The following is a 26,165-nucleotide window of genomic DNA, read 5'->3' as shown; positions in this document are numbered from 1 at the left end:
AGGGGGGGGGGGGGGAGAAAAAAAAGAGCGATGTGACAGAGTTCATAATAGCTTTGTACTTGAAAATTGTATCTGTGACAGCTAATTTGTTGCTGTTATTAGTGACATTGCAAACACCCTTCAGTAACCATTCCGTCATTGACAGGAAGCTCAGTCATGCTTTTCAGTCTTGAAATTGAGCAAAAAGTAACAAAAAGTAATATCAATGACACTCTGGCACTTTGTAACAAACGGTGTGGTTGATTGTCCCGATGAAAAAGTTTTTTGTTTTTTCCCCAATTTTTTAAAACGTGTTGATGGATCAATAAGTTTAGAAATTAACACAGCCTAATGTTGATTTATTTAAACTATGAATATGAACTAATGACTATTTTGAATTATTCTATTCTGTAGATGTGGCTGGCTTTTGTAAACAGCACTCTGTAGCACCTGCCCGACGGCAGCAGTTTGGATGGTTTATATCCGTGATTTGAGGGGTACGCTTAGGCATTAGTGATGGGTCGTTCGCGAACGAAATGGCTCTTAGAGCCGTCTCTTTGACGTGAACGACACGAGCCGACTCCTTATCGCGAGCCGTCACATGTTTGTTTTTTTTTCCCTTTCTCTCAGCCTCTCTCTCGCACTTTTTTCCCGCTTCACTCCGCACGTGAGTCTTGTGCTTTACGCTGGGCAGAGGGGGGAGGGGCGGTAGTTACACTCAGTAGCACAGGAACAGAGCCGGAGGGAGAGAGAGAGAGCCAGGGACAACAACTTCACATTAGAAAGGTATAGTAATCATCCACAACTATTTTCGGTTGCAGATGATAAAGGATTCAGAAAGTTTATTCATGCAGGCCCATATGACAGAGAATATGCATCTTCTTTTTGTTTTTATATTTTAATTTATATTTAATTGTGTTGTGGTTTGCAGTGTTTTGTGTTGTTTCACTTTAAATTTGTAAAAGGAAAAAGCTGAAAATTTAAATAGTTAAAAGTTGAAATGTGAATAGCTGATTTTTGTATTATATGATTTATTTATTACATTTTATGTGGAGTGAATAAATAAAAGTATATTTACGGTGATAAAAGTATATTTACGGTGGCCCCTAGAGACAAAGCACATACTCCGAAGCACGTACAAACTCAGAAGCACGTAAAAACTCAAAACACGTACAAAAGACAACAGAAGTGCTCCAGGATGCTGGGCGCAGTGTTGAGCTTTTGTTACCTAGTGGCTACACAAGCCAGCAAGTACCAACGACCGGATTTGGTGTGTTTATATATAAACATATATAAATAAAACCACTTTTTTTACGTTAGTAATTCCTTTTGTGCATAATTTTATATTATTGTTAATAATAAATTAATTAAAGCAACAAAACAACCTGAAGATCCGGTTCGGAGCCGAAAGAGCCGGCTCTTTTTAGTGAGTCGAACCGAAAGAGCCGGATCTCTAAAAAGAGCCGGAAATCCCATCACTATTAGGCATGTTCTCTGGCGTTTTCCTAACACTCAGCCAACGTATTTGCCCGTAACCAAACTGCAGGGGGTGCAACAGGGCCTCTGTGATGTCCTTAAGGTAGCTTAACACCAGGATCGACTCCCTTCATGACCACAAATGTCAGGGTGATAATTAAAGCAACGTTTTACAAAACAATGCAGAATGTATGGGAAACTGTATTAAAATGTAGAAACTGACTGAAATCCTTTTCGGCTTTGCTAAGACTGATGATGAATAATAAAAAAAACACTTTCATAAAATGTACTATAGATGTCTTAAAACTAGTTTTGCTAATACTGTACGGATTGCATAATTTTAAAATGCAGTAAATTACCCACTGTGAACCAGTTGTACATATTTGTTTTTTATCTCCTTCCACGCTCTGCACATCTCTGGTAAATCACCACATTCATTTTTCAGGGCAAATTCACCTTTTACACACGAGTAAGAGTGCTGCTTGCTCAACTGTCTGTATAATTTGCATTACATTAAAACTATCGTCACTTCTTAATGATTCAGAAAAGCAGCAACCCTACCGCTGCCTGTCTGTAAAACTTTCTGAGTGAATGTCATTGACGTGGATTTTTCCTTTGAATAATATTAATCACCAAAGATTTGTGAATAAATTTATACTAAAGTGTAACTTAAAAATATACAGAAGTCATTTCCACTTGATAAAATTATCTGGCAAGTCAGAATACGCCTGTTTAGTTTATTTGGCTTGCTCAGTCAGTTTCCGGTGCACAGCTGCATTCATGAAAACTGTGACATCAGATTATCACTCTTTTTATCTTAGGATAATTGTAAGAGCATGTACTCTTCTCAGGAGAAATTGCCGCCGGCGTCAATGAGGTTGTTTTGTGAGTGTCTCCTGTCACAGATCTTCAAAGAAATCACCCCAGCCCTCACTCCAAACAGCTGATAAGAGTTACACACCCGCTCACATCTATAACGTTCAGTTCAGTTCAGTTCAGTTTTACTTTGTTTATACAGCGCCAAATCACACCAAAAGTCGCCTCTATTCGCTTTATACTGTAAGGCAGACCCTACAATATTAGCCACATGTATACATGTGTTAACATTTATTAGAACATATATGTAATGTATTAGACCATTAACAATGGTCTTTGAAAGCCTGGAGAGAACTTTAAAAATATTACAGTAGTTGAAAGTCTGGCCTCTCTTATGCAAAATTTAGAGAAATGATGGATGAATGATGGCTCAAGACTTTTAAGTTTAAAGAAATTTAAAGGATTAATCTATTACAGAAAAAATGTAGGTCATGCTCATAATTCTAACAGAAGTCTGAACAACTAACAACCCATCAAACAAATCAAACAAGAACAAGAAACTAAATGAAAAGGTAAGGGTTTTTTGGGTTTGGGGGGGGGGGGTGGGGTTGGTCCATTATTGACCTATGTCATTTTATTTTATTTTATTTTATTTTATTTTATTTTATTTTATTTTATTTTATTTTATTTTATTTATTTTTATTTTATTACAGACTGCACAGATCCGTAACCATCAAATCTATCAGCAAGCTCGGTGATGGTAGGAATGAAGAGCCGATAATGGTATTTGGCGATTTGAAAATCAGATTTTTTTTTCAGACAAAAAAGATAAAGGATTATGTGTATTTATGGCAAATAATATGAGTGTGAAATTTAAAAATAAGCTTCACTATCATATTATTACAAGGTTTTTATTGTGGATGTCCAAACATCTCTCTTGCCAACACAAAAGTTGCAGAGAGCCCTCTAGTGGAAAGATTATGCAAGATCAACACTCATAACATGGTTGAAGGGAGTTTCACCCATCTCATCTTTACTGATTTAATGTTCATTTATTGACTGTTATAAATGCTTATACCAATAGATCGGCAAATGGCTAATAGAAGCCTCGACCTTGCCCTATTTACTTCACAGTTTTTAAGATTGTGGCTTTGTTTTTGTAAATTAATAATGCTGGGGTTTCTAACACACCGGCACTCTTCATATTTCACTTAAGTGCATAAATAAATACTAAGAAAATATATTTTATTATTAAGTTTCAAGTTAATGTCTCCTTTCCCTAACCCTCTCTCAGCAGAGCTCCCCATGGACAAAGTGACAGCTGAACTCCAGACAGATCTGCACTTGATAATACTTGAAACAGTCTCCATATTTCATCTCTCTGAGATAAGTTACCCACAGGCTTCTCTCAAAGCTGGTTTCTCACCACTTTGTCAGGTAATTTGGCAAACAACATGACAGTTCACAGGTTTGAATGAGCAGTTTGAAATTACACTGAAAATAACAAAACGTTCTCCTCTATGTGAGGAAAGTGTTAGCTGAACAATACTGCTTTAAGCATTCAAAGGACGTTTTCTTCCTTGCGTATGTAGATTGGATTTCTAGATAATTAAAGAACCAAACTTGTAATGAACTAATTGTACTTAATAACTTTTCCTCCCTTGCCATAAGATGAAAGAAACAACTTTGAGCCACATTCAATGTATTTATCCCAAAAAGTTGATTGTGTTTGTCTGGACGTAGTGTTTTCAATGAGAGAAACATTTCGTTACTCATCCAAGTGGCTTATTCAGTCTCAGCTGACTGCAGGTTTCCCAATGTTTTAAACAGTACTTTTGCATAATGCAAACATGGTGGGAACATGCAAACTCCACACAGACAGGCCCCAGCCAAGTGGTGGACTCAAACTCAGGACCTTCTTGCTCTGAGGCAACAGGTCCAATGATCACGCCGAGCAGGTACTAAAAAAGTACCCGGTACCTGGTGCCATGACCTAATGGAAAACCCTGAAAACGGTGGTGAACTTGCCAAGTAGATTTGAGTAGTTCAGAGTAGGTACAAATGGAAAAGGGGCTCTACTCTCATTTGACTTTACATTTAGGAGACCACTGGCACCAGGTTCTCACATTGTTGGTTTCCTTTTCTTACCTTCCAGCCTGCAGTCTCTCAGTATATTTAGTATGTCAGGAAAACAATCACACAGCTTCCTGTCCTCCTGGTTCAGGACCCTCAATCACCCAAGTAAGGAAATCCCAAAAAGCTGATTCTGTTCATTTGGACGTAGTATTTTCAATGGGAGAAACATTTTGTCACTCATTCAAGTGACTTCTTCAGTCTCAGATGACTGCAGGTTTCCCCAATCTTATAAAAAGTACTTTTGCACAGTAACTGAAACAAGCACCACTGACAAACATGGGCTGTGAGGTCAGTTTCTTCATCATTATTATGCAAATTGCCATGGCAATTGATCAGCAACCGTTGATCAGTGGTCATGAGCATTATTCAAAGAGAGTTGGGGAACGGCTGCAATCACAACATTGTAAGATGGTGAAAGATGTACCCTTAGCCCCCCTCATTGATTCAGAGATGGTCTTTCCCTTTTCATGTAAATGGCCTCCTTGACTCTGCACTCAGACCAGCATTCCTCCCTGTCCAGGATGTTACATCCTCATCATTGAAAGAGTGTCCACTGGCCTGTAGGTGTGAATAGACTGAAGAGTCCTGGCCTGATGAAGTAGCCCTTCTGTGTTGTGCCATCTCCTTTGCCAGAGGTTGTTTGGTTTCCCCAACGTATAAATCATGGCAATCCTTCTGGCACTCAACAACGTGCACTATATTACTCTGTTTGTATCAGGGGACAGCATGTTTTGGGGGGTTTAAAAACCACAGCGACGCAGTGTCAGAGAAAATGCATCTCAACTGTTTCAATACTTCTGACATATATGGGATCACTAAGGGTTTTCGCTAATGTAGCAGTTGTCCTTCTCTCCTGGATTGGCTGGGGCTTTCTTTAGGTGCCTTCCCAGCTTTGACAAATGTCCAGCTGGGATATTTACATTTACTCAGGGCCTTCTTTATAAGGTTGGGGAAACCTGCAGTCAGCTGAGACAGAAGAGTCCCTAGGATGAGTGACAAAACATTTCCCCACTGAAAATGCTACGTCCAGATGAACAGAATCAACCTTTTGGAACCTTTAAGAACTTTTATCAGATGTAAAAAAGTCATACACAAGTTGTACCTTTACTATAAAAAACAAAAAAGGGAATGTTGACAAACTGAACTTTAATTGCAGGATAGTTCTAGGATATTTTACAGGATATTTTATGTAACCAATTTTATCAAGGGCAATTTATTTAATTAATTTTAAAGAAAAGGAAAAAAACAAACAAAAAAACACAAAAAACACAAAACCCCCCCGATACGATCAATTCTAAACTGTTGTTAAATATACCCACCGCAGAACCGCAGATTAATTCTTTCCCTAGCCATGCAGAATGAAATCCCTTTGAGGATGCAGAACTTCCTCCAAGTTCCAGTCCAATATAGGAGCAATGAGTAGAGCAAATCCCCAAAATAGTAAATCAAATTTATACTCTACAGTGGATTGAAAAAAAGAAGCTAAATCCTCTGTAAAATCCAGTGCATATTCCAGGGTCTTCGACTCTTATGCTCACTTTGACGAAATCCTGAGGAAATAAAACGTAATTGTTTTTATACAGTTTTAAATCCTGTTCTTCTCCCCATCGAATCACTCGATTCAGTCTTTTCACATATAATTAAAAGAGTTTAAAAATTAAAAACACTTTATTGCATGTTCTGCTTTTTATGTTGTAATTTAACATGATCTAAAAGTGTATTTGGTGACACAGAAACAGAGTATTTTAAAACTTTACATGTAGTTTGGATCCACACAAGTCTATATGGTCTGTGTGTAGGCCTATTGAGAAATGCCCACAAAAAATTGGACACATCGGCGTAACTTTGTGCTGAACATTGGGGGGGTCAAGATCTCTGTCTAAATAAATAAATAAATATGGGTAAATTCCAAGATGTTTAAACCTGCAACTGTTTTGCTGGTGAGTAAAGAAAATCAACAGCCTATTTATGTAAGATAATTCATAATTTTATTGGGAGGGGGGTTATATTGGTAGGGTCTGATTATTGGGGGTTGTCATAACCCCCAATAATCAGACAAAAGGCAATGTGGTGGCTGTCGCTGTACTATTTTCTGACCGTTTTCTTCTTCCCACATTTTTACACAAACATATGTACTTTCTACTCCTTATATTTTCAAAACTGACTCCTTAATTTATGTTTAATCCATCCGAGGGAAGTTTTTATTTTACGTCGCTGCACACCGTCAACCAATAAACCGATTTGAGCCGAAATGGAGGAAACAATTACACAGAAAAGGCAATCCTATTCATGTATCTGTCACCAGGGCATACAAACAAGTGAAAGAGGCAAAAACACAATTTATGTATCATTTATAGCACTGTGCTCAGGGGTTAAAGTGGGATAGAACGACTGCAGATGGTCACAAATTGTTGTTGCGGTACTTCAGCATCTACCTAGCACTACAGAGTAGCAAGCATTAAAAGCCGTAACATTTGTTTTTCAAATGCAGCACTTTTTGTCAGGTCATCAAATAACAGCAAATACACTAATTTATGTGCAGTTTGTTGAATACTTGAATACTGTTCATGCTAGCTAATGTAATGCTGTATTTCTCAGGGAAAGAAGATTGTGAGATAACTTCACTCAGAGAAAGATGGAAGAAAGACAGGAGAGGAAGAAAAGAGCTTATATGTAAAGATAAAGATAAAGTTATGTTTTATTTATGTTGTAAAACCTCCTGCAAAACAAACTGAGGTAACTAACTTTGTATTATTCCAGTCAATAGGCAGTGTCGTCCAGGATAAATGGGTTATCTTTTTATACTGTTTTGAATTTACAATAATGCATTGTGTTGGACTGGTGCAAGTAGGTGTGGTGTTCATGGTCAGAGTTAGATAACATCTAGTATAAGGAGAGCTGAAGATTCACTTTATTCAGTGAATCATCCTTTACAAAAACTGTATACTGTCGAGTATAAAGACAGAACAAACAGTCGGGAATGGAAATTTTAGAGGATCTTCAGTGTTTTGGACAACCTTGAACACATTATTAAGTATATATTAATGGGAAAATGTTGATATATCCAATCTTGTCAGTTTTCATCATGTGTTTATTTAAAAGCACTTGGTCCTCCTTGAAACACCCTCTACAGATAAATGGATATAGTCCAACCAGCTCTGCCATCATGTCAGAATCAGTTTTTCACTGTGAAAATTCAACATTTTATATTTAAAAAATATATTGTTGTATTTGTAACTACCAAGCTCCACCAAGAGTAGTTAAGACTTTGAGTGCTAGAGTTGTAATATAGTATAATTAACGATAAAAGCCAATCTAACATTTAGACTCAGTTATTCTATACCATTAGGAACTTTTATCTTTTACATTTGGACAAGTAATATTTCGTGGGCATTACAGGTATAATAGGAATTTTTTGATACTTTGTATCATTCTTATAGCATTCTTTTTCTGCTCTGACTTTGTGCAGCTCAAACTTTGCTCAGCCTGTTGCTGTGAGATTTAGGATGCATCGCACTAAAGATGTTCTACGTATTTTTTTGTTATTCCGTTGCCCTGTACTTATGATGTGTAATGACAATAAAGTTGAATCCAAATCCTTTTCTGTGTTGTGCTAGTTGAAGAATGGAAATCCATCATGGTAGACTACGTGAACAACACGTGAAGACAGCTAGGAAAGAATAAAATATTTCATGCACGTATAAAGTCAGAACTTCCTAGAAAGCTCTTTTCTTTTTGCCAGTGCAGGGTGACTGTGGTCACTAACTTGGTATGAATCCCCAAAAAGCCATATGACATCATACAGCATGAGTCCCTCTCAGCTATCTGAGAGATTATATGAAGCAGTGATCCTAACAGTCTGAACCAAACATCAGTCTCTGCTCTGGGGGTTTCAAAAGACGCATGATTATAGAACACTGAGTGTTCTGCTTTATAATGAGTTGTGCAACAACATATTAGTTTGCCATATGAATTGTTTATTAAACCAGCATCTGTTACACTTCCAGAGTCTTCTTTAAGACAGAGTGTGAGTGACAGTGGACAATTAGATACAAATGAAAACCTGGAGAGCTGAAGTGGAGAGCAGTCTTCTGTTCATCTTTGTTTATATCATCTACACTGACCACAAATTCATTAGTAGGAACTGTTAGAAAACAGTTTTCTGAAAGCAGTCAGAAAAAATGGATTAAAACGAGCTTCCTCTTATTATTGGATTTTTAGATCTAAATACTAAAACATGTATTTAATGTACATTGTGTATTCAGCTTGTTTTTCTAATGTCTTGTAAATTCAAGACAGTTAAGACCCTACTTCTGCATGCTCACTGGTTGATTTACTGGGTCTATCTACAACCATCTTTTCCATTTAACACAAACACACAACATGAGTCTGGTTCTCCGTGAGGATTTTCACCTACTAAGTGGTCTCAAATGAAATCAAACATTTGTTGTGTTCATACATACACACAAAAAATAGCTGTCGTGGGAAACAAGTTTAAGTTTTGTCTATGATTTCAACGTCTGACAACTTTAACTCTTAAAAACATTTAAGAGTTCACTGGTCACATGTGAGGAGTGTCAGTGTTGTGACATCTGACCTGGATGGGGAGCACTAGCTCACTACTTTTACTGTCTATTTTAATTGTTTGTTTGCTTTCTTCAAAGATTTAGCTGAGGTTTGTCATAAGTTAGGAGTCTTTAGAGCTCGAATGAGGAACTTCATCTCACTGTGTCATCAAGAAACAACTTCAGCTAAACTGGTTTCTTATGCTTTCATTTCTCAATGATAAAAACATACAAGTAGATCTACAAACCACAAATGTGTTTTTAATGAATTAGTGCATTTTGAGATTTTGGTTTGTTTGTTTACACACCACGTCTTATTTCAGACTGAAAAACTTCGCTGTACTTTATCTGTTGGATATTGTTGCATAATTAATGAGAGAATTCTTTACCGGGAAACAGAAAAATTCAGAAATTCTTTGTAATATAATAATAATACATAAAGTATTGTAATACTTCAAACTATTTTTTCCTAGATCCAAAGACACTTCATTTCAAACATACCACAGCACTTTGAGTCAACTCCTGTTTACAAGTCATGATTAATAAAGCACACCCTCTGTCAATTCTTAGGTTTACATATCAAGACAGAATAAAACATTAGGTAGTTCTTACCTGGTTTTCTTAAAATTAGTTAAATGCAACATCAGATGAACAACACATTCACTGTGTAATTAGATATTTACCCCCAAAAAATAAACTGCAGACGCAGTGAGTAGAAAAATTAGACTGCATAATTTTAGAGCTTTTATCAGCAGTAATTTGAAGTAATCATTTTCTGTATGACTAGAGTGGAGTAAAAATTCCTCCACATTTTTTACATTTTGTCAGTTAATTTTTTTCCCGTTCATTGTGCTTTGTGGGCATTTAACTCTCATCTTCATGCCGTAGTATTTCAAAGTCTGTTGTTGACCTACTGGTGTGCTTGGGATCATTTTCATTGTTGCATAACTGAAGTCTGACTAAGTTTTAGCTGTTGGACAGATTTAACCTCACATTTCACTCAAGAAATAGCTGGTATATAAAGGTGTTCATGGTAGACTCAGTGACTGCTCAACAAACCCAATGATCACCCCTTGGTGTTTGTTGTGTCTCCATGTGTGGCACTGTGCATTCATATACGGTTTTTAAAAGCTAGGCAATGCTGCCATGTTATTTTGAGACAGAGCAAATGGGCTGGTACTTAGTGTTTTTTTTAATAAATTCAAAGCACTTTCTACGACAAATCATGCCTAAGCACTTTCAAACATTCACACACACTGTGGTGGATGCATCCTGGCCATCTTGGGGTTCACCATCTTGCCCAGTGATGCTTCAGCAGTCAACCAGTTGCTTTAAGATAATTGCTGATTACTTTCCTCCTTTGAATTGTGTTAACACAATGCCAAGACTTTTATAGGGTTGGTCAAATGTGCTGATGAGCTGCTACCAAGTTTTGTTTTTTTTTGTAGGGACAAGGTAAAAAAAACTTGGGCGTGTGGTTCGACATGGTGCTCTCTTTCGAGTCTCATGTAAAAGAGATAACAAAGACTGCCTTTTATCATTTGAGGAACATAGCCAGAATCAGACAAGTTTTGTCAAGCGATACTGCAGAGGTACTTGTCCATGCATTTGTGTCCTCACGCATTGATTATTGTAATGCTCTTCTTTCTGGGCTACCAAAGAAAAGTTTTAGAGGTGTACAGATGGTGCAAAATGCAGCTGCTCGCATTTTAACAAGAACTGGGAAATTTGAGCACATTAGCCCTGTACTGAACTCTCTTCATTGGCTACCTTGTCAGGTTCGAGCAGATTTTAAGGTCCTGCTGCTCACCTACAAGGCTTTAAACGGACTGGCACCTTCATACCTCTCCGACCTTTTACATCTTTACGTTCCATCCCGTGCTCTCCGATCTCAGGACTCTGGCCTTCTAAAGGTTCCTAGAGCCAGAAAAGAGACAGTTGGAGAGCGTGCTTTTTCTTTTCGTGCCCCGTTTCTGTGGAACACCCTCCCTCAAGATATTAGGCAGGCATGCTCTGTGGAGGTTTTTAAAACTAAGCTGAAGACACATTTGTTCACCCTATCTTACATGTCTTAATTCTATGGCTTTTGGTTTTAAATTTTTACTGCTTTTATTCATTTTTTTTATCTTTTTAGTTTCAAATAGTTGTACAGCACTTTGTTTGAAAGCGCTTTATAAATAAAGTTATTATTATTATTATTATTATTATTATTATTATTATTACCTTACAGAAAATAAGCCAAAATGGAAAACAGAGCGTACAGAAATTACGATGCATTTCATATATCGTAATGATCTAACGAATTAGACACCCTCGGATGCCCTTTATTAATTAAGAAATGCTAAGGACCAGAATCTTTTATTATGCCCTGACATGTAAAACCTTATAATTTAAGGAGGGTATACTGTCTTTTTATTGTGACTGTATATTTTCCATAATTCAGAGGTAGTTTCCCCAATCATGCTCATGCCTCAAGCTTCCTTATTTGGAAGAAGGGAAAATTAATTTTTAATTAAAAAAAAACATGTTTAGCTTGAATTAATAGTTGACTGACAGTACATTTAAGTAAGCTTTACTTAGAAATTGTGCAGCTAGCCCTGCAAATGGTGACCTGTCCATGGTGTGACTCTCACCCTGTGAGAGCCGGGATAGGCACCAGCCGCTGTCTTAAAAGTTAATATCCTTCTCTAGACAAATGACTTCTCTGGGCTTTAAAACACTTTCTGTTTTTTAACAGGTGGTAGGTAGAAACCTGTGGATGTTAGAGGAAATGAGTTAAAATTGCCACTTTGATTAATGTAACAAAACGTACACTTTAATTAGACTTAAATAAAACTGAAAAAATCTCACCCACCCTGGTCCTTTCACAACAATCTCTATTACATATGGTGCCTTTTTTTATCTGTTTTTCTGTACATACTTCTTTTTACATAGTATGTACAGTGACAGTGTACATTTGATCTATGTGGAGTGTGTATTTCTGAGTCAGTGAGCTGTATAGACACACTATGACTTTCAGCTGTATTATGGAAAGAAACACATCCAAATTGAGATTCACAGTCAAACATCACCATGTGTGAAAAGATACGCAGACATACTTGTGCAATAACACAAGCGCTCATCTTCGGGAGGCATTAAGCAAATATCCTTAAATAAATACAAAATAAATTAAATCATATAAAAGAATGTGTTAAAAAATTTAAAAAAAAAAGAAATTCTGTTACATATTAAAACAAATCGCAAACACAAGTAACAACAGTACTTGCTCATAGACAAAGAGCACAAAGAGTACAGATGGCTACAATCTGTAAACAATTATGGACAGAAGGACAAACATGCATGGAGACAGACACATCCACATGTCATCAGTGTGTAGAAAGGACTAGTGGACCTAAGGTGGTGGTGGATGAGGACTTTTTCTCTGGGATGGGAGTATTATGGAAGAGCTGTCACTTCTCACTTCCCTGTCAAGAGGTATGGGCTGCAGTGCTGTGTTTGACAGCATTATTGGCAGTGCTGCTATCAGCTGCTTTCCTGGATGTGTTGCTCATAGATGGCTCAGGACTGACTGAACAGCACCAAATACTATGGCAGAGTGAAAGGAAATGAGCGTTTCATCAAAATTTCCAGAGTGCAAGGTCATTTACATTTTTTCCACACCAGAAACCACTGAAGGTTACTATTTTGTTCGCACTATAACTGTGTACAAGTTTTAGTGTAATTGTATGGTGATAACATAGCCATCGTTGATATAGGAAGAATTAAAATATTCTCCCAGTTACACAAATACCTGCTTAAGGCGAGACACTACCGTTAGTGTTTTTGTGTTATTTTGGTTTCATAGTATGTCTTCTTTCGGAATAGTGGAAAGAATACAAAAAGATATACACATTTAGATTTATTTTTCTGCACTGGACATTTATGCAATTGTTTCATAATGCAGAATTTCTCAAATGTGAGTTCTCTCAGTCAGATACCGGGCAACTCAGTGTTCAATATTCTTTGAGACATGCACATGAGAAGCCAGAGATGTATCCACCAATCTTTCAGATAGACACAACTCTATCACCTGACCCACAGCTGCCACAACTACAAGCTGTCCCAGGTGGGCTCTCATCCATGTACTGACCAGACCAGAAGTCTTTCTTAACTTCTGAGATCAGACGAGCTGATCTCAGGGTGGAATCGCCTCATGCTATCAGTAGTGACACTGAACCTAGTGTCTGTAATATACAGTGATCCATACACTGCTTAAAAAAAATTAAAGGTACACTTTGAAACCACATCAAGTCAACTCAGTGGGGAAAAAAGTCATGTTGGGTATTTATTTTAATATGGACTTGGTAATGTTAGGAATTGAAGAATGCCACATCATTTGAGGGAAATAAAAATTGTCAACATATAAAAGGCCGAATTCAAAGATGCCCCGAAATCAGAGTTAAAAAATGATGCAGCAGGTTAGTCCATTTCGCAGAAATTTCATTGCCGCAACTCAAAATGCTGCAGTATTTTAATAGTTTGTATGGCCCCATGGCCCCCTTAACACCATTGAGGCATGCTCCTAATGAGAAGACCGATAGTGTACTGGAGGATCTCTGTCCAGATCTGGACCAGAGCATCAATGGGCTCCTGTTTTGTGTGGACTGAAACATAATGTCCCAGAGGCGTTCTATTAGTTTAGGTCAGGAGAGGGTGGGGGCCATAAGTGGTATCAAATCCTTCACCCACCAACAACTGGGGAGGAAACCAGGACCCACTCCACCAGTGTAGGGTCTGACAATCATTCCAAGGCTTTCCTCCCGATACCTAATGGCAGTCAGGGTTCTGTTGCCTAGCCTGTAGAGGTCCGTGTGTCCTTCCAAGGATATGCCTTCGCAGACAGTCACCACTCACCACCAAACTGGTCATAATGAACAATATTACAGGTTCTCCATGGCTTCTCCAGACCCTTTCATATCTGTAACATGTGCTAGTGGTGGACTTGCAAATTCTGGTATTCAATGGCAAATGCCAATCCGACTCCCTGGTGCCAGGCAGTGACCATAGGGCCCACTAGAGGACGTCAGCCATCCTCATGAAATCTATTTCTGACTGTTTGGTCAGAGACATTCCCACCAGTGGCCTGTTAGAGGTAATTTTGTAGGGCTTTGGGTTGTCCTACTGGTGGATCTCCTGGAGTAAGTACTTGTCTCCTGGAACCTCCAGACATGGCAAACTTTCTGGCAATGGCACGTATTGATGTGCCATGTTGGTGGAGTTGGACTACCTGGACTACCTGTGCAGCCTCTAAAAGGTGCAGGCACTGCCATTGTCACCAATAGTGATAATGACCCTAACCAAATGCAAAACTAGTGGATATAAACAGTCAGAAAAGACGAGGAGGGGAAAAAATGTCATTCACCTGCAAAGCCATTCCTGTTTTGGGTTTTTTCTCACAGACGCTCCTCTAGTGCACCTAGACTTAATGAAATGTTAATTGAAGTAACATCAAAACAATTGATACAACCTTCTCTGCTACTTATCTGACCAGCTCAATATCACAGAAGTTGGTTGACTTGATGCTATACTCTGATTAAAAAGCATCCCTTTAATTTTTTTAGAGGACTGTATATGAGGAGATTGAGGTTTTAGTGTGCATGATTTCTTTTAACCATTTTCAGTTTGTTCAAATGTGGAAACTCCACTTTAATAACCCTTTTTAAACAGATTCAGGGCATTCTATGCGTTATTCAGAGCCTAGTTTGTGATAAAGTATTGCAGAAGATGAAATAGTTGTCTCCTGAAAAAGTATTCTCCTGTACTGTGTCACTCATCTTACCAGGTCTGACCTTTAGTTCTGTAATTCCAGACTTTTCAAGATCTGCATGTTGGAAGTAACTTGTTATGTTAACATTTCTCAACAGTGAGCCACATAAACAGCCAGCTTTTTTCATAATGCCGCATACAAAATGTTTTGTTCAATTCAGACCTCATGTGTAGCACGTACTAACAATTATAGTGATCAGAGCTGTCTGTGTGCTAGTGTTCATGCTCTCTTCACAAATTGTCTAATTAGTCAGAAAGGCTGTCACATTATCTTTTTCTTTAAAACCACAGGTGTTTAAATCATGTTTAATTATTACTTGTTATTAAACCCTGTCTTTCTTCCACAGCGTCTTTTGTTATCGCTCACTCAGCTCTGTTTTTTCCCCTTACTCCCAACCAGCTACAGCAGATGGCTGTTCCTTCTACCAGAGGGTTCTTCCTCCTAAAATAGATTTTTTTCTTCCCACTGTCATTAAGTGCTTGCTCTTAGAGGGTAGCCTGATTGTTGGGAATTTCTGTCTATCATTGTAGGGTCTTTACCTGACAGTATACAGTGCCTTGAGGCGACTATTGTTGTGATTTGGTGCTACATAAATAAAATGAAATTGATCTGTGTTTGATTGTTGCAGTCACACACAATGCAGCACGCAGTGTGTTTGAACAGCAGCTTTGTTCTCACTGGCAGCAAACAAAATTCAAAATGTTTTCAGCTGCCATAACTTGACCCGATCCCTGTGCCGATGATCTTTACTGCTCTATAACTGTTTGGACAGTACTGAAGACTGCAGAAAGTGGAATCCTCTGGGACACTGGTGTATGCTGAAGTAGGAAAAAACAAAGGAACATTATGTAATAAGCAACAAGGAGTCAACCTTTGAGGTCAGAACTCCAAGAGTGCCACTGAAATGAACCTGTGAATCTAATGAGCTGAGATCTTTCCTAAATCCCTCCTATTCCTCTACCCTAAGTGGATACTGTAGAAATGTATGTGAAGGCACACACTGTACTGTCATGTGAAAACCTTGTAACGCTAATATAAAACATAAGTGTTAACTACGCCTGGAGAAACAGAAAAATAGCAGTTTCATCTGAAAATGCTAAATGGACATATTCAAATCAAGGCAGTTTTCTGATGCTTTTAGGAAAGTAAACACATTGCAGATTAAGCATCCAGCAGCAATAAAATGTGTATTTCGATGTTCTTGTGCTGGGGGACAGTACTGAAATGTGATGGAGCAAGTTAAAGGGAGTGCGGAGGAAGCAGGAGTGAGTGAGTATGGAGGATGACTGTGTGCAGCTGGGGGTTATAGGATTCCATCCATGAAACTGGTGTCTAGCCGCTGGATGAGCACCCGGATAAAGGACATCTCCTTGCGAGTATTTTCAAAGATGACCCTAGGATCATCAGACTGGCAGCGCAGACAGTTGGGAGCCATAACCATGGCCAGGTTGTTCACATCCATCTTGGTGATGGCCACATTAGCAGGCTGGGCAAATACCTAGACAAACACAAGGAAAGATCTCTATCTAATAAATGCAATAACATTTCAAGGTCTTAAGCATACTGTGATGATCTGGTAGGCATAATATTACAGTGCTGGAAAAAGATTATGTTTTGTGTTTCTCTAAAGCTCATATCTGATCATGGTCATTTAATTTAGCAACACTATGTAAATGTGACTCCCATTGTGCTGCAGCTTTTTTGTTTTAACAACAGTTCTCAGCTTTTCAGAACTGTTGAGACCAACTGCTGTAATTTTAAAAGCCAAATGTTTTCAGATTCTTTAAATAAAATTTCATCGTATTCATAGTTTTCCATAGTCTCCTTTGTTGTAGTTTCTGCCAAAATTCACAACATATTTTCAGTGGTAATAGATCAGTTTAGTGTGGATTGGTATTAAGATAACCAAATATCAGTTATGTTCCTCAAAAATGTTATACATCATTATATATCATTCAGAAAAACTTGAAATGTGCACTCTATAAATGGTTGTTCTTGTCTCAGTGATTTCCAAAATCACAGAACAGTTGTTAGAGAACAGTTTTCCACTCAGTCCATCTCAAATAAGCTTGGGCCCAGGCAGAACACACCGTTTCTGGATTATACCTGTTGCAACACAAATGCTGAAGAGTAGATGATGAAATAGCAAAGTTCTTTGCAGGTTTACACTAAGAATCATTAACATGTATGTAGAGCAGTCTTTTATCTGCTCTACATACATTCTTCTCTATAACCCACCTGCTCTCAGATGCTGTTTTAATATCCAGTCATGTTCAGTTCAATTCAACTTTAATCACAACAACAGTTGCCTCAAGGTGCTTTATTTATTCATAACCAGGACTAGGGAGGGGCATGTACGGTGGGGGTGAAGGTAGGATGACAGATGTTGTGAAGGGGGGCGTGTCCCATTTTGACCTTGGGACTTCCAGGTCACAGATGTTAGAACTGATGAGAGAGGTGAAACGTCTTCAAGAAACTTAAAGAAGTTCAGACGCTTTTCTTTCCAAGCTCCTTAGACAACCCGGAACATAAGTCCAGAACTACCTCAGCAAAAAAGAACAAGATGGTAAGCTTGAAAACATGGAACGGCCAGCACAGTCTCCAGACTTAAACCCCATCAAGATGATTTGGGATGAACTGGACAGAAGAGTGAAAGCAAAGCACACTACAAGTGCCAACATTTATGGGAACTTCTACAACAGATATGGAAGAAGTTTCCGAAGAATATTTGATTTCTATTGTAGACAGAACGCCACGGGTGTTTTTAGCTGTTACATCTGCCAAAGGTGGCTACTTTGATGAGTCAGAAGTTTAAAAAACATTTTGGTTTATAAATTGATTCCATGATTTCTTTTTTAACTCCAACTGCTTATTTGTACGATGCTTTCATTTCAGAGTGCAATGAGACATTAAACTCCATAATTTGGGGTGTTCTAAAACTTTTGACCAGTAGTGCATATGATCATATTTAAGACTGAAGCAATAATTAATGGTAGGACTTCTTTGAGCAGTCTTGTGGGAATGAGGTCTAAAAGACTCACTGATGGTTAGGAGGAAGTAATTACTGAAGTTAATTCAGAAAGATCAAGAGGAGAAAGAGTCTAAATGCATATCAATGGTACTGAAAGTAGCTGGACATAATGTTACATCAGTAAGATGGTTATGAATATTTTTTTTATTTAATGTTTAAAATTTTATATCTCTGACTCTCTCGCACCTGGAATCATCCGTCCCTCTTCTTCACCATTTGGTGTTTCTTTTTGGTTGAAAACAAATACAAAACTCTCCATCCCTGTATTTATTTCACTGGTCTGAAAAAAAAAAAATCACAATTTAAAAACAAATACCAGTTTCATTTGTCATCTTCTGAACCAGATGGTTGGCTTGATGGTTTTGGAGAACCATCTTCTCCAAAAGTATCTGATAATGACATTCAGTCTCACCAGCGTTCCGTCTGTGTTTAGGGGCTCTTGTCAACAGCATTCTGTGAGATTTCCTTAACTACTTCACCTTCACCTATCTCAGTGACATCTTGATCTTCTCAGAGTCAGTCCAGGAACATGAAAGCCTTGTCTAACAAGTGCTTCAACAACTTCTTAGGAACAAGTTCTACGTTAAAGGTGAGAAGTGCGAGGTCCACGCAGAACTTTTGTCATTGCTTGGTTTCATTGTGAAGAACGGACAAATAAAGGCTGATCCAACAACAGAGGCGGTAGTTCTCTCATCTTTACTTCTAAGAAACACTCTCTCTCTAAGGTACTTTTTATATCCAGTCATAATACTGATGATTAACTTGATTACTTGCAAATGTTCATCCTTTCTAGTATAACATACTTTTTAAACCTTTTGTTACCCCTGTGCCAACCTTCTTGAGGTGTGTTGCTGCCATTACATTCACAATTAGCTAATATCTTTATTAAAAGTGAAAAACGTGTCTAAGTTTGAACATTTGATATATTTTATATGTTCTATTGTGAATAAAATATGGGTTTATAAAATTTGCAAATCATTGCATTCTGTTTTTATCTATTTCACACAGCATCCAAACCTTTGTGGAATTGGGGTTGAAGGATAAGTTGTGTTAACATGTCTCTATCCAGGTCATGGTAGTCTAAGGAGTCTATAGAGCTTGGAAAGAAAGCAACTTCTTTAAATTACTTGAAGACGTTTCACCTCTCACGCTTCAGTTATAAAACAAAATGGTAGAAATTTCCAGGTATTTAAATCCTAGTTAGGGTTCAAATATACGAACTACAGAAACCACCCATGCTTTAACCTGAGATGCAATCCGGACTGCTTCCCAAGAGATTGCACCTTGAGTCTACAGTCAAGGGACAAGAGCTGAGGCGGATCTTATAGAGAGCAAAGTAAGTAAGTATGAAGAGCACTCCAAAGTGAGATCAACCTGACCCTGCAGGAACTCACAAAACTTGTAACATTTGTAACCCTTTTTAAACATATTTCTCTTCTATCTGCCCAAAAAAAAAGTGTACGGGACAGACATATTTGCAGGACTATAAATCCCACTTCAGCTGTACATCTGGGAAATGGTAAATGGACTGGTTGTTATATGTCGCTTTACACAACTTGCCTCATTCACCCATTCATACAAGCACTTTTTGCTATGCTTGTTCTATCTAAGTGCTTTCTATCTACTATTTACACACATTCATACTCTGATGTATGCATCATAGAGGAACTTGGGGTTAGTATCTTACCCAAGCATATTTGACATTTTGACTGGAGCAGCCTCGGATCGAACCACCAACTTTACAATTAGCAGATGACCTGCTCTAAGTAAAAAGGTCAGTCTTGGGATGATGCAGAAGTTCAAATTTTGGATGGAGAAGACTGATGGTTTGACATAGAAGAAAAATAGGCCATATATGTCCACTGTGAATGACCACCTTTGAACAGAGTGGGTGGTTTATGCCATCAGCTGTCAGCCCCCTACAATTCAGTCTCGAGATCCCTTCCCAGGTGCCTAAACTCATGTTGCATGAGGTGATCTCAATAGGTCGCATGACAGGGTGAGGTCTCACACTGGTTTCACTTGAAACGAGTGTAATGACCCATACCTTTTTTCACACACTGGCAGATGTGCATGATTAATAGTAAGTCAGGTTAAGGGACAGTCCCCACTCGGTTTAAATCCCTGGGATTTTCCACCATTTGGTTTTAGAAATTGAGAAGCCTCTTCGATGCGAGGTGCAATGTGCTCAAGAAATGTCCACTCGCTTTCTTTCCAGCTCCTTAGACAAGCTGTGCTAACCTGTGCATATTTGTGTTACCTGTAGGAATCGAATGAGATAGCAGAGCACCAGTTTGTTGATATGTGGCAGGCCCAGCACCACACCGACAGCTGCTTCTGGGTTGTCATAGTGACTGATACACTCCTCATAAAACTCGTGAGGGATAAGCGGTTCTTCGAGCTCCCTGTACCAAAGTTTCAGCAAAGAGGCTGCAGATACAGAAGAGGACAAAGTGAGACTTCTAAAAAAGCACTTATTCAGGAATGAAAGTCATTTGAACATCTCATACTACTGCAGGCGGATCATATCTGGGCTGCAGAGACACAGTGTTCAGTAGCACTATTCAACAGTGTGTATGTGTACCAGGAATGTGTGGGTCTTCCAGTCCTGTAGGGATTTTCCATTGATCCACTTGCAGCTTGAGGGCATTGACTTCATCTATGTCCCCTGGTACTCTGGAGATCAAATGTCACAGGATATTTACACTTCAGCCCTCTTCTTATGCTACATAGTTGTTTTGAGTTTTGAGTGTGAGAACCAGAAACACAAGGACGTACAAGAGCTTCATCTCAGACATGCAGAAAGAAGATACAACACACACAACCTGCTGACCACATAACTGCTCACAAAGACTTGTAGCAACTCTTATACAAACACAAATGTTTCTTCATAATTTTTGAAATTTAAAATTATTATTATAAATTATTATTATATTATTAAAAATATGTTGAAAACTGACACATAATTGTGGCTAGAAGATAAATCTGATATCCAAATATATGTATTAAAAGATTATATGTCATTAACTTGCCCGACTTTGCACTTTTTTCCTTTGAGTTTTAAACTGACTGTTTGTCAGCCCTTAAAACTTAACCTGGTTACCTTCTGTAATTAAGAAGTTTGAGGGCTGGCAAAAATAATGCCACATGACAAGCTCCACATTTTGACCAAGACTTATGTACTTTAAGAGCATGTGACCAAGAAATTATTTATAGTAAGATTTTGCATGGTTCCACTAACTAAAGACACATTAAATAGTCATTAAATGCTTCATAGAATTTAATGTCTGTACAGCATTAATTTTATTTTGTTTCATTTTTTCCCCCTTTCTCATCTGTTTTCATACTGTGCAGTCTTCTATCGGCTATTTGGTCCCATTAGCTCCCTTCCTCACTCACCTGAAAACGCCTTCTGTTTGGTCTCCATTGAGACACAGAACCTCTTCAGAGAGGCGAGTCTGTACCCATGGCAATTGGCGGTCTGGATATCGCTCCTTCTGGAGTGCCATGACCTCCTCAAGGGAGGACCCAAACATGGAAGGGTTGAAGATGGCGTTCCTGGCATGCTTGATTTCCTCTATGCAGGGTTTCTGCACACCCTGAAAAAGTGTGACAGAAACGCACACACAGACACACACAGACAAGTTACTGCAGGGCAGCTGAGGCAGAGCTGAGAGCATTTTGAGTACTAAAGGAACGTTCAAAAAGTGTAATCAAGTATTAAGATGTCAGTGAAAAAATCCACAAATATAGTTAAACAGTACTTGAGCGATTATGGTCTCTACACGTCAACCATGGGAATATACTTTCTTCTCACATGAGTTTACTTTCTAACTCTTGTCTGGATTATTTCCTAGTCAGCGGCTCACTGTTGAGTGACATTTCAGACACTGAAATACACCTTATACCTGTCAAGGATCATGCTCCCTTGTCTTTAATTCTAATACATAAGTAGGTCATTCAGCCAAGTAAAAATTGGAAATTTAACACATTATTGCTTATAAATGAAGATATTATTAAATATTTTTAAAAAGAGTGGGCTTTATATTTAGACTATAATGACCTGCCTGGAACATCAGTATGTGGTCTCTGGGAGGCAGGAAAAGCTGTGATGAGAGGAAAAATAAGTTCATTCTCATCTCATCAGAAAACAAATATATATTCACCACAGATGAGCTCATCTAAACACAAAATTGATCTGTTTCTTGATAACATAGCCCTTCCAAAATTATTAGACATTAGGTTATAGCGATCAAGAGTATAAAATGTGTAATAAACCTTCTTAAGAGCTTTAGATTATTAAATAAACTGGCTGAAATGTACAGTTCTTCCAATTGCTCCTTCCATTTCTTCCTCAATAATAGTCAGGTATTGTTTTTCCTAGGCTTGCAGATTTAAATACACTAAACTACATACTACATATTTATGAATATATTTATACTCATAAATATCATGTCTACATGTTCTTCTTTTGCAGGCTGCATCACTGAAATGAACTGTCTGCATTTGTGTCAATAAAGACTAGGTTGAAAAGGGGAAGTAAAAACATGTGGACAGACAGCGCTCCGTACCTTCTTGGCTCCAGTGAGTGCAGCTTTTGTCAGTTTCCTGTAGCAGTATTTAGCATAACTGCTAATGGCCACACCTTGAGCAACAGAAAAAGACAACATATTAACAGCATTAGGAGACGGTTTTAGTTGTCTTAAATTGATTCATTAGCACGACAACAACTCAAACATTCTTCCAATCTGTGGAGATTCTGTGTCTCACGATGTCAATCACTGGTGTTGGATTACCATTTTGTACATTTGATTATGGCGCGTTGGCTGTTGCCATCTGAGATTTGAAGTAGGAAGTGTCCATATGTGGATGACAAGGTGGAGCTGGTGAATAAGACTTCAATGCTCAAGCCAGCGCTCAATATATGTACATCAATGATAATTTGCATTGGAGAACCACTTCTAATTTCAATAATTGCTTAGGTAATGGCAGCAACTATTGCTGTGTTTTGAAAAAGCAAAATGAAATAAAAACTTAGTACAACAACAGTAATTGTAATCTGACTAAAAGAGAGATGGAGTATCAGTTGTTTATGAGAGACTTTGAAAATAGTGCTGAAAGTAAATCTGACAGACATAGTGACTGTCTGTATTTTGTTGCAATTTACAAGAGGTCACCCAAGGAAAATAGCAAAAGAAGTTATACTCAAGCTAAGGCTTTGTTACAGGAACATTTTGGAAATGGATCGTCAATGAAACTGAGCTAATTAAATCAGGACGTTAAGGTACTTCAGGACTACAGTTTACTTCTTAGAGAAACGGTAGATGTTAAATGAACTGATTCTTACAATGGTGCCAAAAAATGTTTGCCCCCTTCCTGATTTCCTAGTGTTTTGCATATTTGTCACACTTACATGTTTCAGATTATAACCCAAGTAAATACAAAATGCAGTGTTTAAATGATGATTTCATTGATTAAAGGAGAAAAGTTCTGCAAACCTAACTGGTCCTGTGTAAAAATAGTAATTGAGTTCAGTTTCACTAAACACATCTGATTACTGGCAGAGCTGTTAAATCAAGAAAACACCTAAATAGAACCTGTGTGACAAAGTGAGGCAGAATGAAAGATCTCAAAAAGCCAGACATCACGCCACAATCTAAAGAAACACCTGAGAAACATATCTGGAAAAGGTTATAAAGCCATTTCTAAAGCTGTGATGCTCCAGTGAGCCACGGTGAGAGCCATTATACACCAGTGGAGAAAACCTGGAACCATGCCTGTAAATAAGGAAAACATTCCACATCAGAAGGATATTTGAACATGGCTTCATTTAAGACACATTCAACTTCTAGAAATCGAGTCAGAGATTGAGTCACTGATAGGGGTAAATGTACCAAAGGCACTGGAACCACTGAGTTTAAAAAAAGAGTAAAACGTATTAACAAATTGAAAGTAGCTGTACATAATGTTTGTCTGTGAGATGGTTATGAATATTTTTCCAAAGGTATCCAGAGTCGCATGTAGTGAAAATGTAAAGCTATTGCTTCACTCGTCTACGTTCATTTGAAGAGGAAAAAATTTCCACGGGACTTTTAAACCAAAGGTATTCACAGTTTTACTTAACCAAGCCAACACAAATGCAATAAAATAACTTTCATTACCCATGAATTTACTTATTAAATTACTAATTACACAAAATAAGTTTGACAGTAAATATAAATACTGAAATATATGTACTATATTAACTTGGCTCCCACACCACTTCTGTGTAATTCATTATTGTACATTTAAACGTTTTTAGGAAATGATCAGGCAAAAGAGGAAGGTTAAGAAAGATCCTTTATTCCGACCATAGCACACGGACTTGAATGGAGATAAAAGGATTCAAAGGGTTTGCATAGCAAGTGGCTGTAGACAAATTGGCACTTGATGATGGGACATTATGGTATATCCCTCACAATAGTGCTGAACTCATGCAGAGGGCTAGATCTCACTAGCTCTTTGACAAAAGTTGCCACCAGAGCTTGGACAACATTACTGAAGCACTGTTGAATCATCTGGACTGAGAACAAAACAAAAGGCAGTCTACATCCAAAGAGGAGCTTCAGAATATCCTTAAAGAATCGTGCAGAACAATTTATGAGGACCACTAATAGAGATTAGAAGAACGCTTGACTAAATGAGTTCAGGTTGTGTTGCAGAATAAAAGTGGTTATACCAAATTATTCACTTTTATACTTGTTAGAATTTTGCATATTCAGTTTTAGGCTTGTACACTGTATTTCCTTGGATATTTGGTAAACATTATGGAAACCATTTGTGGATATAGACATGTAAAAACACAATGACGACTTAATTCAACTCAATTTTATTTCTGTAGCTCTAAATCAAAAAACAGTCGGCCCAAGTTACTCTATACTGTTCATGGGACCCAGCTGGACGCATCCCAAAGAGACGACATGGGCCCAACATCCCGTAGGCCTTCCACTCACAGGGGGCATCATAGCGGTCAGGGGCAGCCAAGAGTGGAGGCCTTGGCGGACCAATCCCCTCCTATCGAGGCTGGTAATCGAGACACGGAACGTCACCTCTCTGGTGGGGATGGACCCTGAGCTAGTGCATGAGGTTGAGAGATACCGGGTAGATGTAGTCAGGCTCACCTCATTGAATGTCTTGGAACAAGCCTCCTTGAGAAAGGCTTGACTCCTGAAGGCTCTGGATGTTGTAGGAATGTCGTGTTTGACACTCCTCTGTAACATTGTGTGGAGATCTGGAGTGATGTCTCAGGATTTTCAGACTGGGATAGTGATTGCCATCTTTAAGAAAGCGGATTGGAGGATGTGCTTCAACTAGGCCAGGGTATTGGAAAGGACAATATGTCTGTTAGAACAACCCCAGGTCCAGGACAACAATGCAGTTTTCATCCTAGTAGTGGAACCATGGGCCAGCTCTTTATCCTCTCAAGGATGTTACAGCGTGAATATATGTGGAAGTTTGTCCAACCAATCTACGTGTGCTTTGTGGACTTGGAGAAGGCATTTAACCACATCTCTTGTAGTATGCTGTGGAGGGTGCTGTAGGAGTATGGGGTGTCTGGCCTGTTCTTATGAGCCATTCCATGTCCATGTACAACCGCAGCGAAAGCTTGATCCCTTATTGCCAGCAATCTGTTAGACTAATTTACAGTGGGAGACTGCTCTTTGTCACTTTTGTTCACAACATTTATGGACAGTATTTCTAGGTATAACCAAGTAGCGGCCTCAGAATCTCATCTCTGCTTTTTGTAGATGACGTGGATGACTCCTTTTTAATGTATATGTAAAAGTCAGCAGAAAGGTATTAAATCACCACTTGGTACTTGTTTTAGTCAAATATCTTCACCAAAAATAAAATGATTCTTATAGAATTTAATTATTTCTTTGGATTGTGAGTTATGTAGATGTCTGTTGGAACTATCTGGTGATAGAATCTCCTCCAATAACAATAGAATAGAATAGAATAGTCATTTATTGTCATTGTACATGTACAAGAAATTGTGAGTGCTTCACACCAAGTGTGCTAGAATAAAATATAAGAGTAGACAGCAGGAATAAATAACACCTGAAGGTGGAGACAGATTCCACCTGTTCTCCATTTATAATGACAGGGGAATGGACCCGTCACTGCCTCCTAAAGTCCATTATGAGTTCTTTTGTTTTAAGGACATTGAGCTTCAGGTTCTTTTCTGAGCACCAGTGGGACAAATTCTCTCGCTCCACCCTGTACGCTGTCTCAACTCCAGTTGGTTAGGAAATCCTGTGATCCAGGAGCAGGTGGCAGGGGGGATGTTGAGGTGGTCCAGTTTGTTGGTAAGGAT

General features: G+C 38.3%; 1 protein-coding gene across 2 annotated transcripts in view; it reads right to left on the bottom strand.

The window, feature by feature from the left end:
- Window positions 1-3,895: 3,895 nt before the first annotated feature.
- Window positions 3,896-26,165, bottom strand: part of arhgap39 (Rho GTPase activating protein 39) — a 66,713-nt gene continuing 44,443 nt past the window's right edge. Inside the window, exons 7-12 of one of the 2 annotated variants that reach the window (XM_085139049.1) lie at window positions 22,381-22,454; window positions 21,877-21,915; window positions 21,209-21,408; window positions 20,394-20,485; window positions 20,070-20,239; window positions 3,896-16,276 (exon numbers count right to left, since the gene is read on the bottom strand). In XM_085139049.1, coding sequence (XP_084995175.1) covers window positions 16,082-16,276; window positions 20,070-20,239; window positions 20,394-20,485; window positions 21,209-21,408; window positions 21,877-21,915; window positions 22,381-22,454 — 770 coding nt within the window. In that variant the 3' untranslated portion in view covers window positions 3,896-16,081. The remainder of the gene's footprint in view (window positions 16,277-20,069; window positions 20,240-20,393; window positions 20,486-21,208; window positions 21,409-21,876; window positions 21,916-22,380; window positions 22,455-26,165) is intronic. The other variant, XM_085139050.1, reaches the window with a different exon arrangement.

The sequence above is a fragment of the Neolamprologus multifasciatus genome, chromosome 17, assembly GCF_963576455.1.
Source record: "Neolamprologus multifasciatus chromosome 17, fNeoMul1.2, whole genome shotgun sequence".
NCBI lineage: Eukaryota > Metazoa > Chordata > Actinopteri > Cichliformes > Cichlidae > Neolamprologus > Neolamprologus multifasciatus.
Note: the sequence above shows the minus strand (reverse complement) of the source record. Positions and strands in the feature narration are given on the sequence as shown.